Source organism: Dama dama, chromosome 26, assembly GCF_033118175.1.
Source record: "Dama dama isolate Ldn47 chromosome 26, ASM3311817v1, whole genome shotgun sequence".
In the NCBI taxonomy this organism is placed as follows: Eukaryota; Metazoa; Chordata; class Mammalia; order Artiodactyla; family Cervidae; genus Dama; species Dama dama.
The window spans coordinates 34,211,371-34,228,820 of NC_083706.1; the positions used below are offsets into that span (position 1 = coordinate 34,211,371).

General features: G+C 37.0%; 1 protein-coding gene and 1 non-coding gene across 5 annotated transcripts in view; one reads left to right on the forward strand and one right to left on the reverse strand.

Moving 5' to 3' along the window:
• VTA1 (vesicle trafficking 1) overlaps positions 1-12,426 on the forward strand; it is a 68,105-nt gene extending 55,679 nt beyond the window's left edge. For all 4 annotated transcript variants that reach the window (XM_061130453.1, XM_061130455.1, XM_061130454.1 and 1 more), the window contains 2 exons: positions 4,656-4,736; positions 11,334-12,426. In XM_061130453.1, the coding sequence (XP_060986436.1) occupies positions 4,656-4,736; positions 11,334-11,479 (227 nt within the window). In that variant the 3' untranslated portion in view covers positions 11,480-12,426. The remainder of the gene's footprint in view (positions 1-4,655; positions 4,737-11,333) is intronic.
• Positions 12,427-16,005: 3,579 nt separating this feature from the next.
• On the reverse strand, positions 16,006-16,224 carry LOC133047355 (small nucleolar RNA U3). The gene has a single exon (XR_009690723.1). It is a non-coding gene; the product is annotated as a small nucleolar RNA U3 (small nucleolar RNA).
• Positions 16,225-17,450: the final 1,226 nt, after the last annotated feature.

Genomic DNA, 17,450 nt, shown 5'->3' on the forward strand with positions numbered 1-17,450 from the left:
ATTAGATATTGCTATCCCTAATTTTCAAACTAAAGAAAAGCCGTTATCCTGAAGAAGTATACATACTAGCATAGCTAGTAAGTGACAGTCCTAGAATTTGAACCCAAGTCTTTCGGATTTCATGTTTTTGGCACCTCCCTTCTATTTCCCTTCCTCTGAAAAGCTATAAGTTATATCAGATTAAAACAAACATGTCTCATAATATTTTTCTCCTTAAGATTGGCTTAGATATGGAAATCACTGTTTGCTGGTAAATTTTTCTATTACATTTAAAACAGTTTTAAAACATTAGTTCATAGTAACCCAATAGAAAATGAAATAACATTTTCAGTTTATAAATATAGCAGATGTTTCCCCTCTTACTCACTTCAAGAATGATTTACTTTCTCTCATATAAAGGTCCAGGATGTACTTTTATCAAAGGGAAATCCTTAAGATAACTGAAAAGAATAGTATGTACTAATATACAGTGTTTAGTTCTTCCACAGAAAAGCAGAGAGGGTGCAAGGAGGGCGGGTTTAGTGATTAAACAGCCAAGTGTTGGCTCTTTGTGCCTTTACCACTGTGTACCATCAGATAGAGGTCATACAGCCTACCATTTTTTCCTTCTCTTAAAACATGCTTTCTACAGTCTGTAAATATTGAGGAAGAACATCTCAGTAGTAAATCTAAATAGATGAAAAATTAGTTTAGAATTAATGCAAACCTTTTAATTATAAAGGCAGCTCACCATATCTAGATCAAAAACTTTGCTCTTTTATTATTGTTAAGTGACAGAAGGACTGCATTTGAGCTCTGCTATCCAGCCTTCAAAGTGTTTTGTATTCTGGCCTGTTTCTGTCAGTACTATTTTCTGTGATTATTCTGAAATTTACTCAACCCAGTGTTCCTATGTTTGCTTACAGTGTTCCTCGTAGTTATCATGTCTTTCTCTTTCACTGCCTATTCAAATGTTACTGTCATTCAGGGTTCTGTTTAATTATACTTCTTGCATCATCTTCTCGAGTTTTCTTACCAACACTCATTTCTCCTTTTCTAGAATTCCCACACCATACAGTCAGGAGAACAATTTAGTACTTAATTAGAAGTCATAAAGTATTTAATTTTTGAGTGTATATAATCTCATCAGATAGGCTATATAAAAACCATCTGCTAAAAAAAATTAGCCAGAAGTTACTTGTTAACATTTCTTTTTTGTTAAGTGATAGAAATTTCCAACACACTTCTGCCTTCCCCAGGATTGTTTTATGGTGACATCATTCCAACATATTGTAGTATAACGGGCTATAACCCGTTTGCAAAATAACAAATGAAACCTTTACAAATTGAGGTAAGAAGGAAAAATAAGTAGCTTAGGGCATTTTAAAAAGATAAATTAATGTAAACTAAAAACCATTCTTACTGATTTAACTGGTATTTATACACTTAGTTGAGCCTCTGTGCTAGGCCCCCACGGGAATATGTCATGGTAGCTGCCAAGAACTTAGGCCTTGGTCCCTGTACATGGAGACAGATGAGAAGCCGTGTCTTCTCACTGCTGCGTGAGACTTGCTGAGCAGTCTATATTGTCAATTCAAGCCTTGGTTGAATGACTCTGATCAGAGTTCTTAATAAATGCAGACTATTTGTGGGTTTTTCTTTTTTCAGTATCACTCAAATAAAATTTTATTATAATACATAATGGTCTTCCCAGGTGACGCTAGTGGTATAAAACCCACCTGCCAATGCAGGAGACATAAGAGGTGCAGTTTCGATCCCAGTGTCGGGAACATCCCCTGGAGGAGGAAATGGCAACCCACTCCGGTATTCTTACCTGGAGAATCCCATGGACAGACGAGCCTGGCAGTCTACAGTCCATGGAATCACAGAATCAAATATGACTGAAGCGACTGACACACACACACATAATACATAATAGATTATCTCTGTAAATTCTCTCTTGTTCTTGTTAAGTAATATTGCCTACTTAATCATCTAGAGATGTGCAAGGAAGCATTTAAAAATTAGTGCAGGATGCTGACCAAGGAAACTTTGCCTTCTCCATAGAGAAAGGGGTTTGTTAGGAGGATTTTAATGTACTCAGAAACACAAATTACTTAGTAAGAAATGACATTGATATCCAGATTATCTGTGAAGAGTTGTCAACTTACCCTTTTTCCCTAAAGATCTGTGTGAAAAATATTTGTAGTCACCAACCTGTGTTTTTATGCTCAGCTGCCTCAACTACCTGGACTTCACTAGGTAATTTCTAAAGAGCCCTGTCGAATCTTGCATTCTAAGTTTTTTTAAAAAAAAATTATATTGTGTAATTATTTGCCTTTGAAAGTTCAAGTTTTATGGGAGAATTATGTCATATGTTTATAACTTAATACATTTTGTTAGGGCCTTCCCAGGTGGCACAGTGGTAAAGAATCACCCTGCCACTGCAGGAGACCCAGGAGATGTGGGTTTGATCCCCGGGTCAGAAAGATCCCATGGAGGAGGAAATGGCAACCCACTCCAGTATTCTTGCCTAGAAAATTCCATGGACAGAGGAACCTGGTGGGCTGTAGTCCCTGGGGCTGAAAAGAGTTGGACAGGACCAAGCTACTAACCACACACACAGATGCATATTTCGTTAGCATTTTTTAAAACTGAGCAAAACATAGTCATTGAATTGGTCAATTTAAATTTGTATGTCTCTTGACTTTGCAGTTATATAATTTTTCCTATAAATTAATTCACACATATATATGTATACACTGTATAAGATTGTTTGCTAGTATTACCTATAGCAGAAGATTGGAAACAAACTAAATGTCCTCAGTGATGGATAGCATTATAAAATTTGTGTTCACGTATGTAATGGAACACTACTATATATACCCATTAAAAAGAACAAGGCAGATTTATATATTTTAATCTGGAATTATTGCTAAGGCATATTAAGTGAAAAATGCACAGAATAGTACAGTATGCAGACATAGTACCATTAGCAAAATATTAATTTATTAATAACACATATGCTGAAGTATGCCTTCCCCACAGAGTGAGGAGTTTGACCAGAAAATTTTGATTTAGGCAAGAACACAGATTTCTTAGCAAAGTACCTTTCTTTATTAGACATGCATACACTGGTCTGAAAACACACACATTTTTATGTGAATAGAAGGGTGCCCTAGAAACTAGTGATAGTCCTCAAGTGGAATAGAATGAGAGGTAAGCTTTTCACTTTTTTCCACCCTTTTTGGGGTTGTTGTTTTTTGGGGGGGGGGGGGTTTGGCTATTTAAAATTTGTACTTGACTTTTCATCCATACCCCTTCGGACTTTGGAAATTTTTGTTCCATTTTTAGTTAAAAAGGAAGATTTATATGACTTAATAAAAATAGCACCAAGGCTGTGAAAGTGAAACTAGTTTGCCAAAACAAAATTGAATGATATAAAATAGTATATATTTAAACTGTTTTTCCTTTGGGTGGGAAATAATAAGGTCCTTCAAAGTCAAGAAGTCCTTCAAGTAAAATTCGTACGTGCAGGATATATTTGAGAACTTAAGTCAAGCCATAGCTCTAGAACTCTCATTGCCTCTATAAACGTCCCAATTTGTTTTCTCTCTCTCTTCTGTTACTTTCTTCTTGTCCTAGTGTCTTTCCTACTTTACGCTACTGTTATTTAGTCACTAAGTTATAGTCTGACTGTTTGCAACCCCATGGACTGTAGCAAGCCGGGCTTCTCTGTCCATGGAATTTTCCAGGCAAGTATATTGGAATGGGTTGTCATTTCCTTCTCCAGAGGATCTTCCCAACCCAGAGATCAAACTCTCATCTGCTGCTTGGCAGTCAGATTCCTTACTACTGAGCCACCTGGGAGGCCCCCTACTACACATTGCCTGTTCAGATTGAACCTCAGCTTGGGGCAGAACAATCCTGTTTTCCATTTGAGTCTGTTGATTGAGAGTAATCAGCTTTTCTTCTTCACTTGCTTTCTTGTTGATTGAAACATCTTGTTAATTGAATAATTTTTGTTAATTGAAACTCTTTGGAAGTTTCAACAGTTTATGTTAATTTTTTAGATGATTAATAGTCTTTAGTATATTACTTAGCATTAATCAAGAATGCTAGTTATCCACTGAATATGATCTTCATGACAAGTTCTAATAGGAAGTCATAACTAATTGCTTCTTGGGTGTGTAAAATATTATCTTAAAAACACATAAACTGGAAAATTGGAATATATAATTTGTAAATTTCATTGACAGAGATGAAATGGGACTCATTCCATAAGTTAAACTAAATCATAATTATATCCTATCTTGTCCTCAAAATTACTTAATTATATTAAAAGCTAGGAAGGGAATCTGTTACTTCTGCAGAGATATGGTAAGCTTTATTGAGAAGCACCTTGAAGTAGTAGATGTGATCGAAAATGCAAAATATATTATAAGAATATATATTGCCTAATAACACATCTGTGTAAATGCTCAAAATATATTTTTCTGCATATTTCCTATACTAGCCTCCAACATCAAATAAGATGTATTTCAAATTACAGTTCATTGAGATTTCAGGAAAGTAATGAGATTCTTCCATGATCCTCTGAGTGCTTTCCTAGTATATAATTAAGAGGATTAAGAGTGTAACACTTCTGTACTCCTTGGTGGTTTTCTGACTTGCAGGTGTAACAAGTAACACTATCCAGCCTACTCCACAGACTATTCCGGCCATTGATCCTGCACTCTTCAGTACAGTTTCCCAGGGTAAGTCAGCTGTTTTATGAAGTATAGTGTATCTCCTATTTGGGGACATTGTTCTGTGCTTTTATCTTGGGATGCCTGTATTTGAATGTCTAGGTAATTTGAAACACACTTCTTTAAATGCCTTTATTCACCAAATTCTCCAATAAACCAAGATTATTTCTTAGATCAAAAATATTTAAATCCAAAGACATTCCCCCCCCTTTTTTTAAACAATTCCTTTTTTTATGTACTGCTGGATATAGTGGTACAAACATGTAACCAAAGCTATCATGGAAGCCTCTGTTAGTTTAGTTCAAGATTACCTCGTGATTTGATTACAATCTTCTTGCATTGTCAGGCAGATTCTTTACCAATGAGCCACCAGAGAAGCCCCATGATTACAATCTTCTTTACCTGCACTGAGTTAGTAGATTATCTAAGAAGAGAGAAACTAACCATAGTTGAAGATAGAAGTCTCTGAGGATTATTTTGATTGATTGGTTCATAGGCTAAGTGATTAATTTATTAATTCCAGTCTTTTTAGCTTTTCTGGAAAGAAACAGAACAACTTGGTTGTTCTGTTTGTTTAATTTAGTCTTTTTCAGAATCTTCTTCATATGTCTGATGAGATTAGTCCTTTTATATGTAAGGTGAAGACCTTGATTGGTTACTTTCAGTAGCTGTTATTGAATTTCCCCTGATGCTATGTCTGCAGGTCTGTTTTCCCACTGATTTTTCTGTTCTCCCTTGTGAAAACAGGCTTTTCAGCTTCCTCCTGCATCTCAGCCATGGATGAGGAGATTTTTTTCTTGGAGGGTAATGGCAAGGGGTGTACCACACATACCTTGTCAGTCCGCAGGAGGTTAATTCCATGATTTTAGAGAGACATTCTCTGTCTTTTTAACCTGGGGTGTCCTGTGAGAGAATGAGAATGCTGAGGACATGCATATGTGCAGAGGGTGATCGAGTGGGGCTGTTAGACGGATGGAGTACAGACCCCTAACCCCACTCCTCGTACAGCTAGGCCATCTCTGAAGTTTCTCTAGGTGAGCTCCACATAAAGGCCTCCTATAAACATGCTTTGAGCTGGAATGTTTTTCCACTCTTATCTAACAGCATGTGTGTTAGCCTCTCAGTCGTGTATGACTCTTTGCAACTCCATGGGCTATAGCCCACCATGGAATTCTCTAGGCGAGGATACTGGAATGGGTTGTCATTCCCTTCTCCAGGAGATCTTCCTGACATAAGGATCAAACCCAAGTCTTCTGCATTGCAGGCAGAATTTTCTTTACTGTCTGAACCATCAGGGAAGCCCATCTAATGGCATACCTCCACTTAATTTCTAGTTTTCTAGAAATTTCTTTAAATCTCAATTTTAGGATTTATCTCCTTTTGTTTTTTACCTTATCATTTTAATATGGTTTCAGAAGAAAAAATTACATATGCTAAGTCTGCCATCTTACCCAACCAAACTGTCAGGTATGAATGCAGAATAAATATTGTTAAATATGTAAGGGTTCTGAAGTTTCACCTACCACATACAATTTCTAAAGAAGTTACCAGAGGATATACTCCATCAAGAGAAGAAATATGAGATGTAAGAAATGGTGGAATTAATCTTATGTCACCTAACAGGAAAAATTCCATTGACAGCTTTCCCATAGGCTTGAAAAACAGTTGCTCTAAAATTAGAACAGAAAACCAAAGCACCCCTCCTTTAAGAAAACTGAAGTGGATTCCATGCAATATATACAATAAAAAGCTGTAGAATGTGAAAGAAATGGATAAGAAGCCATAGATTTTGTCTGCCAAGAAGAATGAAAATATCCAACAAAACATTTTAAATTGTACAAGAAATTTCAAGTAAGAAGCAAACTGAAATATGCCATAATTTTGAACAGTAATAGAATTATGAAATACAAGAAAAGGGATTTTGTTTGACTTGGACACAAAGAACATTCTCCTTGAAATGGCATAGGCTTATCACAAACAGTATTTTATTCAGGACAGAATATAAATCAACACTGACAAGTTGAAGGTAGAGAGGTATTTCAAGAGGTTGAAAGGTGGAATAAAAGAAGGTTCTATTTAGGGGGAGTGTCCAAAAGTGAAATGTTGAAAATTTTTTTCTAGAGTTGATAGAATGAGAAGACAGAAGTAAGCAACTAAGCAATTTGAAAAAAAATAATAAATTTAGGCGGAGACAGGGTAAGAAAGAAGGAAAGAGTGTAAGGTGTAAGTGGCTAAATACTTTACCTTTTATAGCAGAGAGGAGGCCTTACAAATAGCTGAGAAAAGAAAAGAACTGAAAGGCAAAGGAGAAAAGGAATATACGCATCTGAATGCAGAGTTCCAAAGAATTAGCAAGGAGACAAAGAAAACCTTCCTAAGTGATCAATAAAAAGAAAACAATAGAATGGGAAAGACTAGCGATCTCTTCAAGAAGAGTAAAGATACCAAGGGAACATTTCATGCAAAGATGGGCACAATGAAGGACAGCAATGGTGTAGCCCTAACAGAAGCAGAAGATATTAAGAAGAGGTGACAAGAATACATGAAAGAACTATGCAAAAAAAAGATTTTCATGGCCCAGATAACCACAATGGTGTGATCACTCACCGGGAGCTAGATCCTGGAATGTGAAGTCAAGTGGGCCTTAGGAAGCATTACACTACAAACAAAGCTTGTGGAAGTGACGGAATTCCAGCCGAGCTATTTCAAATCCTAAAGGATGATGCCATAAAAGTGCTGCACTCAGTATGCCAGCAAATTTGGAAAACTCAGCACTGGCCTCAGGAGTGGAAAAAGTCAGTTTTCATTCTAATCCCAAAGAAAGGCAATACCAAAGAATGCTCAAACTACTGCACAATTGCACTCATCTCACATGCTAGCAAGGTAATGCTCTAAATTCTCCAAGCTAGGTTTCAACAGTTTATGAACCAAGAACTTCCAGATGTTCAAGCTGGATTTAGAAAAGGCAGAGGAACCAGAAAACAAATTGCCAACATCCCCTGGATCATAGAAAAAGCAAGAGAATTCCAGAAAAAAATCTACTGCTTCATTGACTACCAAAGCCTTTGACTGTGTGAATCACAACAAACTGTGGAAAATTCTTCAAGAGATGGGAATAGCAGACCACCTTACCTGCCTCCTGAGAAATCTGTACAAAGATCAAGAAGCAATAGGAAGAACTGGACATGAAACAACAGACTGGTTCCAAATTGGGAAAAGAATACATCAAGGCTGTATGTTGTCACTCTGTTTATATAACTTATATGCAGAGTACATCATGGGACATGCCAGGATGGATGAAGCTCAGGCTGGAATCAAGATTGCCTACAGAAATATCAATAACTTCGGATATGCAGATAACACAAACCTTATGACAAAATGCAAAGAGGAACTAAAGAGCCTCTTGATGAAAGTAAAAGAGGAGAGTGAAAAAGCTGGCTTAATACTCAATATTCAAAAAACTAAGATCATGGCATCTGGTCCCATCACTTCATGGCAAATAGATGGGGAAACAATGGAAACAGTGAGAGACTTTATTTTCTTAGGCTCCAAAAAATCACTGCAGATGGTAACTGTAGCCATGAAATTAAAAGACGCTTTCCCCTTGGAAGAAAAGCTGTGACCAACCTAGACAGCTTATTAAAAAGCAGAGACATTACTTTGCCAACAAAGGTCCGTCTAGTCAAAGCTATGGTTTTTCCAGTAGTCATGTATGGATGTGAGAGTTGGACTGTAAAGAAAGCTGAGCGTCGAAGAATTGGTGCTTTTGAATTGTGGTTTTGGAGAAGACTCTTGAGAGTCCCTTGGATTGCAAGGAGATCAAACCAGTCCATCCTAAAGGGAATCAGTCCTGTATATTCATTGGAAGGACTGATGCTGAAGTTCCAGTACTTTGGCCACCTCATGCGAAGAACTGCATCAGGAAAAGACCCTGATGTTGGGAAAGATAGAAGTCTGGAGGAGAAAGGGAGGACAGAGGATGAGATGATTGGATGGCATCACTGACTCAGTGGACATGAGTTTGACCAAGCTCCAGGAGTTGGTGATGGACAGGGAAGCCTGGTGTGCTGCAGTCCATGGGGTTTCAAAGAGTCAGACACAACTGAGTGACTGAACTGATCTGAAAAACTTATAAATCAAGAAACAGTGGTATAAGATTATTATCTTTTGGAGTTAGAGAAATAACCTAGAGAAAACAAAATCATTATTTGGTTTAAAGAGAAATCCCTGTATACCTAATTGATAAAACTGTGCCTTTCCAAGGTTGATTTATCTGATCTTGACAGAGGACTATTGTTCAGTCGTTAAGTCATGTTGGACTCTTTTCAACCCCATGGACTGCAGCACACCAGGTTTCCCTGTCCTTCACTGTCTCCCAGAGTTTGCTCAAAAGTATGTCTATTCGTCGGTGATGATATCTAACCATCTTTTCCTCTGCCAACCCCTTCTCCTTTGCCTTCAATCTTTCCCAGCATCAAGGTCCTTTCCAGTGAGTCAGCTCTTCTCATCGGGTGGCCAAAGGATTGGAGCATCACCTATAGTGTCAGTCCTTCCAGTGAATATTCAGAGTTGATTTCCTTTAGAATTGACTGGTTTGATCTCCTTGCAGTCCAAGGGATGCTCAAGAGTCTTCTCTAGCACCACAGTTTGAAAGCATCAGTTCTTCAGCACTCAGCCTTTATGGACCATACATGACTAATGGAAAAACCATAGTTTTGTCTATATGGACCTTTGTTCACAAAATGATGGCTCTCCTTTTTTTTTTTTTTTTTTTTTGTCTCTGCTTTTTTAATACACTGTCTAGGTTGGTCATAGCTTTCCTTCCAAGGAGCAAGCATTTTTTAGTTTTATGGCTGCAGTCCCTATCCACAGTGATTTTGAGGTACAGATGTGAGAGTTGGATCATAGAAGAGGCTGATCTCCAAAGAATTAGTGCTTTCCAATTGTTGTGCTGGGGAAGACTCTTGAGAGTCCATTGGACTAAAAGGAGATCAAACCAGTCAGTCCTAAAGGAAATCAATCCTGATTATTCATTGGAAGGACTGAAGTTGAAGCGCCAATATTTTGGCCACGTGATGTGAAGAGCTGACTCATTGAAAAAGACCCTAATGCTGGGAAAGATTGAGGGCAGGAAGAGAAGCCGGGGACAGAGGATGAGATGGATGGCATCATTGACTCAATGGACATGAGTTTGAGCAAACTCCTGAAGGTATTGAAGGACAGGAAGCCTGGCATGTTGCAGTTCATGGAGCTGCAAAGAGTCAGACATGACTTAGCGACTGAACAACAACAATCTGTGATTCACAAACAGTGAGGACCAACTATGATTGTAATCTTGAATACTCAACAAGTATTTAGAGGCATTGTATAAGTACATTATTTTAAATTTTAATGTTTTAAATTTACATTATTTTAAATCTTAAATTTAATGTTTGATTCTGTGTGAACTTAATATTTTTTTTAATTATTTAAATTATTTCCTAATAATTTAAAGTAAATATGGCTTTTTTATAGCCATTCATTGAAGTTATTCAGCACTTACGAGTGCCTGACAACTGGGTTAGAAACTTTAGGATACATTACTTCAGCATTCTATTTTGAAAATTTTAGAAAATATTAATTTGGATAAGAATTTAGTATCAGAGTACCTGGAATTGCTACATACTTTGAAGTAGGACTTCAAAGTTTTCATTTTATGCTTTATTTTCTGGCAAAGTTAAAGGCAACTAAGAGAAAAGCAATTATATTTATATATGTTCATTTAGAAAGGGAATCAAAATATATTATCTTTTCATTGTATTGTGTACCCCCAGCCTTCTGATCAGTTCTTAGGGTCCTCATTAAAATATCTATAAAGAAAATGATGCTTATTTCCAAAGACACAAAGTCAGTTTTTAATTTCACTTTTAGAACTATATATTCAAATCTAAATCTTAGATTAAATATTTTCAGTATTTTTTTTTTTTTTACCCAAATTATTTGGCTGGGTCTATCCTTGTTAAACATATGTGTATCTAGATAGAAAGCTTGATAAGAATCAATTTTGAACAAAGAACTAATAAGGATTGTTTAGGTTTGATTGTGTAGTTTAATGATATGTTTCAGTTAATCCTTAACCCTTCACATGCTTAAAAAAATTTAGATAATATATGTAATATTTGCATAAAGTTTGTCACGTAATTTTTTATTTATATGTATATTCTAGTTCACATGAGGTTTGAATGTCTTAGACTGTGTGTGTTGTTCCATAAAAAGAGAGTCTCAGCAATTCTGACATAAATACCAAAGCTACTTTTCTTATTTTATACAGAATATGAATATAATTTTTTGCAGTTAATTTGCCAATATATAAAGACTTCCGGTTGATGACTTCTGTAAAGAAAATCTCATAGAAGTCATTATGCACTGGCATATGTATAGTTTATATTAATAATTAAAAGCATAAAGGAAAATTTATTCAGATACCACTAGGGGTTGGGGAAAGACCTTCATATTTTTATATAAACTTAAACATTTTCCGTAATCTTGAGTATAAGCATTTACCTAACCTAAATAACACTTTTTATATTCTTTATATATGTTTTCATTACTCTGTTTTTCTCTTAGGAGATATCCGACTAACCCCAGAGGACTTTGCTAGGGCTCAGAAATACTGCAAGTATGCTGGGAGCGCTCTGCAGTATGAAGATGTCGGCACTGCAGTGCAGAATCTGCAGAAGGCCCTCAAGCTACTGACGACAGGCAGAGAGTGAAGCCTTTGTACAACATCCGTGCATTTTTGGCTTAAAGAACTAACAGTCCACTACTCTATCTTCAGCCTATCAGGAGCACAGTTTTAAGGAAGATTTCAGTTCCATTGACTGTAACAATGAAATCTGTGTCTGTGTATCAGATTCCTATTGAAGTATTCATCAGCAGCCTCGTCCAGTTTTCATTGTCCATTTAGTGGACCCAGTAGTCTCTGAGTATATAGCTCCCTAATGTGAGCAAGGTCCTAAAATGCCCACTGAACCCTGCTTGTTCAAGAAGTGAAAACACTTCTATAAAATGTGTTGGGAATTAGCTTTGTATCTTAATCTAAATAAATGAAGGAATCTTATAATCTATAATTTGAACAAACAGACCATAATCACTTTGCTGTAAAATTCTGAACTTACTTTTAATAAAGACTGCCAGAATATTCTAGATTAGAGATCATATTTCTGTTTTCTCAGGATTAATTAAACAGATATGAATGTTCTAAACTCTTAGATGAATCTGAAAGAGATTATATTCAAATTTCAGTTTATACTCAAATGTAGCTACACTAAAAAGTAAAATGTTCATGAAAGGAAAAAATAATGACGTAAAGAGGTAGCATCAGTTCTAGACGTAAGAATAATGTTGGTTGCTCAACTGTTTTCCCTTACCCGCTGACACTTAAGGTGAATTGGTATTTGCTTCCTAGGCAGTTGACTGCATGTATTAGAGAATGAAAACAAGATATTTGTAGTAATGCCTGGAAACTTGGTGCTTTTGAGTTAAGGTTCTCCTCTGCTGCTATGGAATGGATTCCATAGAGTGTATAGCTATGAATGATGCAGATTATAAGAACATGATTCTCAGTTGTTAAGTTTATAAGTTTTTTGTGGGGAATTATGAACTTACTGTGTCACCTGCATTTGTGCTGTGTAAAAAATAAATACAAGGTTTCTTTTAACTAGTTTGACTTATTGCAGAGCCAGATACCATTTTTGCATGCTGAAATCGTCACTTTTTTAAAGTCACAGTTTTTAAAATGAGAGAAATTTGGTAGATATACCTGAAATTTATCTGGTGTATTTCATTCATTACACTAATATTTGGAATCTTTTAACATAGGGGTCAGCAAACTGTGGTCTATGGGCTGGCCACTTGTATAAATAAAGTTTTATTGAAACAATTATATCTATTTATGTTCTGTGCGTGGTTGCTTTCCATGACTACAGAATTATACAGCCTGCCAGTCTAAAATACGAACTACTTGCTCCTTTATGGAAAAGTTTGCTGACCCCTGTTCTAACAGTTTATTTGAAAGAAAATGAATCGTTAACTCATAATGTCTTTCTGTTTTTCTTTGCATAAGTCTAGTGCTATTGTGTAGAGTTTGATAGAATGAATATGCAGAATAAATGGTTCTAAATTATTATAAAAACAAGCCCCCCAAAAACAAGCTTCCTGAAAACTATTTTCATATCTTTCACAGCTAAATTCTTACATTTGTAGAGTTCAACATTTGCATCTGCAATTCCAGAGTTCTGATACAACTCTGTGGAACTTTATTGAAATAGAAAAATGACTTGGATGATCTTTCATGTTATAAATGGTAAATGTAAACTACAGCTCAGCAAATTTTAGTTCAGATCCTAACATGTCTGGCCACTGGGAAGAAAACTGTCACCTCCCATTTCACACCCAACCTGTTGCTCCCAGTTGGGAGAACACATGGAGAGGAGAAGATGCTATGAAAACCAGAGAGAAGAGGGCTTTGTCATAGCAACTCCTATCTGTAAAATGGAGGTGACACGACTAGCCACCTTAGAGTTCAATATGAAAAGTGAAATACTGCACATGAAATACTCAGCAAATAGTAGCATTCCATAAATGTTTATTGTTATTAACATTAATGTTGCAATGATAATATAAATTGATAATTAATTTCCTGAATATCAAGAAATCCCAGTTGTCTCTGCAGCCCATTACTTTAAAATGTTTCTTGCAGGAAGAGATTGAACTATAAAGGTTTTTTAACTTTGTGATTCTGCATATAAAATCTGACAGAAGAAAATTTTCTGACATATCACTAGGGTTAAGTAATTTTCATTTGGTCAATCAGCATGTATTTATTGAGCAGCGACTATGTGCCTGGTATTGTTCTTTGCATGAGGAAACAGCAGAAAACAAGAAGAAAAAAAAAACAAATCGCTGCCTCAGAGTTTTATTCTAATAGGGAGGAGATAGATACACTTAATAAAAAAAAAGAATATCATATATTCTATTCAACTAGTCACATTTGAAAGAAACCCTTTAGGTAATCTGGTGGCCCCTCAAGTTTTATTAATTTACCCCTACTCCCATCAGAAAGATTGAGCCTAGGAGGAAGATTCCCCTAAAGTGTGGTCACTGGACCCCATCAGCATCACAACAGGAATTTGAAAGTTCTGGAATCACATTTTAGGAACTTTCATATTAGTGATAAATCCTCTAGAGAACACCAGAGTATGGAATGGGAAATGCTTGGGTGTGTGGGGGGGTCTGTGCACAATTAAACAAGATAGGATAGGCCTCACTGAAGTGACCGTTGAGTGAAAAACGAAAGGAAGAGCATTTGTGGCACAGGGAGGTCACAAGAGAAGAGGTTAGAGGAGAAAAGTGAGGAAGGCTGGTGAAGGAGTGAGAAGCTCAGGATCACACAGGATTTTTATGAAAGACTTGGCTTTTCCTCTGAGTAAGACACGGAGCCAAAGGATTTGGACAGAAGAGTTGCCTGGTAAGACTTTTAAAAAGGATCATATTGTCAGCTGTGTTGAGACAAAGACCATAATGTGGACAAGGGTGGAAGCTGCAAGATGAGCTAAAAGTATTGTGGGACTTCCTGGAGGTCCAGTAGTTAAGACTGTGCCTACTAGTGCAGGAGACACGGGTTCAATCCCTGGTCTGGGAAGAGTCCACATGCCACGGGCAGCTAAGGCGGTACACCAACTACTGAGCCCTGCTCTAGAGCCTGTGCTCCACAACACAAAAGCCACCACGGTGAGAGCCCATGCAGGACAACCAAAAGTAGCCCCGACTCACCACAGCTAACCCAGCACAGCCGTAGATAAATGAGTATTGTGATAATTAAGGTGATGTCGCAACGGCTTAGGTCAAGGAGAGAAGTGGAGCTTATAGGATGTAATAGGTTTCTGGCTATTTTTTTTTAAAAGGAGAGCCACAGTATTTCTGGTAAAGCAGATCTGACACATAGGCATAGAAGGAGTGAAGGTTGATCGCAAGATTTTAACTTAAGTGCTTGGAGGAAGGGAGTCGTCGGTTAATAGCAGTGGGGAAAGTGGCTGAATTCTGCTGACATTTAAGGCTGAAGTGCAGTGTTCCCAAGTTCTTGTGACCATCCCAAGTAAAACTATTTGATAACATTGTTTTGTCGATACAGACAGAGGAGGAAGGAAAAACAAGATAAGTTCTGTCTACATTGATTGTCACAGACATCTCACCAAATCACTGCTGAGCTGGAGCTAGAAGCCAAGAATGGTTCCCAAGCCTATGGTCAAGGAAATTTGCAGGCTTCAAGATTACACCAAGCCAAAGATCCTGGTTGCAGGTCTAGTGTTGATATAATTTATTTATATATGACTTCTAGAAATCTGATGTTGCTGTGTGTTGGTTCAGAAAAGGTTATATACTATCCTTTCTAAAGAAATTTAAATCCTCATAGCAGCGTTAACATCTGCAACTCTGAAAGAACAATAACTGAGTATTGAACAGTGACTCGGGGTTAAACAGTTACCTGCATAGCTTTCTCTCTACCCCATTCCCATTTTTTTTTTTACTTGACTCATTTTATGTTCCTAAGCAATTGGATCAGATACCTAGTTTGGATCGTACGTAAACCTTCAGCAGTAGAGAAGTTTTTTCTTAGATCACAAAATTTTAAGGCATCCTTCATAAGGAGGGTAAGCATACCTGGTTGGTTGTAATCTTTGATGTCTGTGTGGGATTCTGAGACCTAACAGCTCATTTAATAGAGTATTCTTATGGAGGACTAATTTCAACCGAGTGACACTTTAATAATAGTGAATATAATAACTAACATTTGAGTATTTAATAAATACTAGGCACTGATTTGAGTATTTTACATGTATTCATTTAATCTTGCCAGTGATCCTGAGAGGTGAGTCCCTGTTTTACAAATAAGAAAACAACCACAGGATAATAAATTTGTCTCCCAGGTGGCACTAGTAGTAAAGAACCCACCTGCCAATGCAGGAGACATAAGAGTCGCAGGTTCAGTCCCTGAGTCAGGAAGATACCCTGGAGTAGGAAATAGCAACCCACTCCAATATTCTCGCCTGGAAAATTCCATAGACAGGGGAGCCTGGCAGTCTACAGTCTATGGGGCTGTAAAGAGTCAGACATGACTAAGCTCACACACACACACACACACACATAGCTAGTATTGAAATTTTCTAAGCTCAGACTTGTGCTCGCTTCGGCAGCACATATACTAAAATTGAAATTTTCTTTTTTTTTTTTTTACAAGACCACTCAGATGGTTCTCTCTCCCTCTTACTCTTCCAAAGGAAGAGAAGAAAAGAACGATCATCAATAGCCGATGGCAGCTGCAAAAGCAACACCAAAGACCGGCTTCACGCTCAGGAGAGAACACTGCATCTCTTCCTCGTGGTTTCAGGTGCTCTACACGATCAGAGAAACTTCTCTAGTAACAAACTATAGAAATGATCCCTGAAAGTATAGTCTTTAAAATTGAAATTTTCTAAGCTCAGACTGCCTATTTCAGACAATGATATTATCACCCATATAGGTACAGGATCAGTTAAATTATTATGAGAAAAGTGAGATGTTCTCAAGTTCACTGGACAATTCCTTTTATTAGTGGGAAGTGTAGCAACTAGACTTTTCTATTATCTGGAAAATATGTTCCAATTATTAGTAACTGTGGGTGAGCCCATGGCCTGAAAATAAGTGGACTTTGAGTCCAGGGAGAAAACAGACAGATTTGATGACTGGTGTGATGAATTTATATGTCATCCTGGAGAGAGTCCCACATCACTTAGGGAGTCCTGGGTTTTCCAGACTTAACCAGTTTTTCTTAAATTTTAAACAAAATATTTTTCCTAATTATGGAGCCATCACTTATACAGATTTCAAATATATGGACTTCAAAATAAAATTAATGTTTATTATCAGTTGTTTCTTCAAATTAAATTCCTGCCTGAAAGTCTGAGACAGGAACACCTATCCCTTACTTTAGATAATCCCTTAAAGTTGGGAGGAAAGACTCGATTGCATAACAATAATCCATGAATACAACTTTCTAGAGAACTATGTTCATATTGACGCTGAAAGCTCAGCCTCTCTGCCCTGGAGCTGAACTGAATCTCAGAGACAGAACTTTGGGTGAAGTAGAAAAGGATAGCTTTATTGCTTTATTGCCAGGTGAAGGGCGAAAGCAGGTTCTTGCCTTGATAATTTAATGTGTCTCAATCGGGGAGGATTTGATGAGGAATTTTATAACAATGGTTCAAAGATGGGGTTGCTGACAAGAGTAGGTTGTGCAGGGCTGGGATGATCAGTCTCCTAATCTTGATGCACCATCTTGCCTCAGATGATTTCTTGTGTACTCCTCATTTTATTAGCAACTGTTCAAATCCACCCTTTGGAACTCACAGAAGGTCATGGAGGCTGGAGTCTTGCGTACTAGAGTAGTAACTGTAGAATAAAGAAATCCATCCCAGACCTCCCCCTGCCCCATCCAGGTTTCAATAGCTCAGCAATATTGAGAGATCTTGTAAAAATGTTAGTATCATTCATTGTTCAAAAATATTAATATGTATCGAGCATCTCCCATCAATTAAAGTTTAATGTTATAATGCTATATTGGAGGTTATGTATGAGACTACACTCATTCTTCCTGAAGAAAGAAAAGTCCTCAGAAAAGAGATTGACCTGCAGGTTTGCCAGATA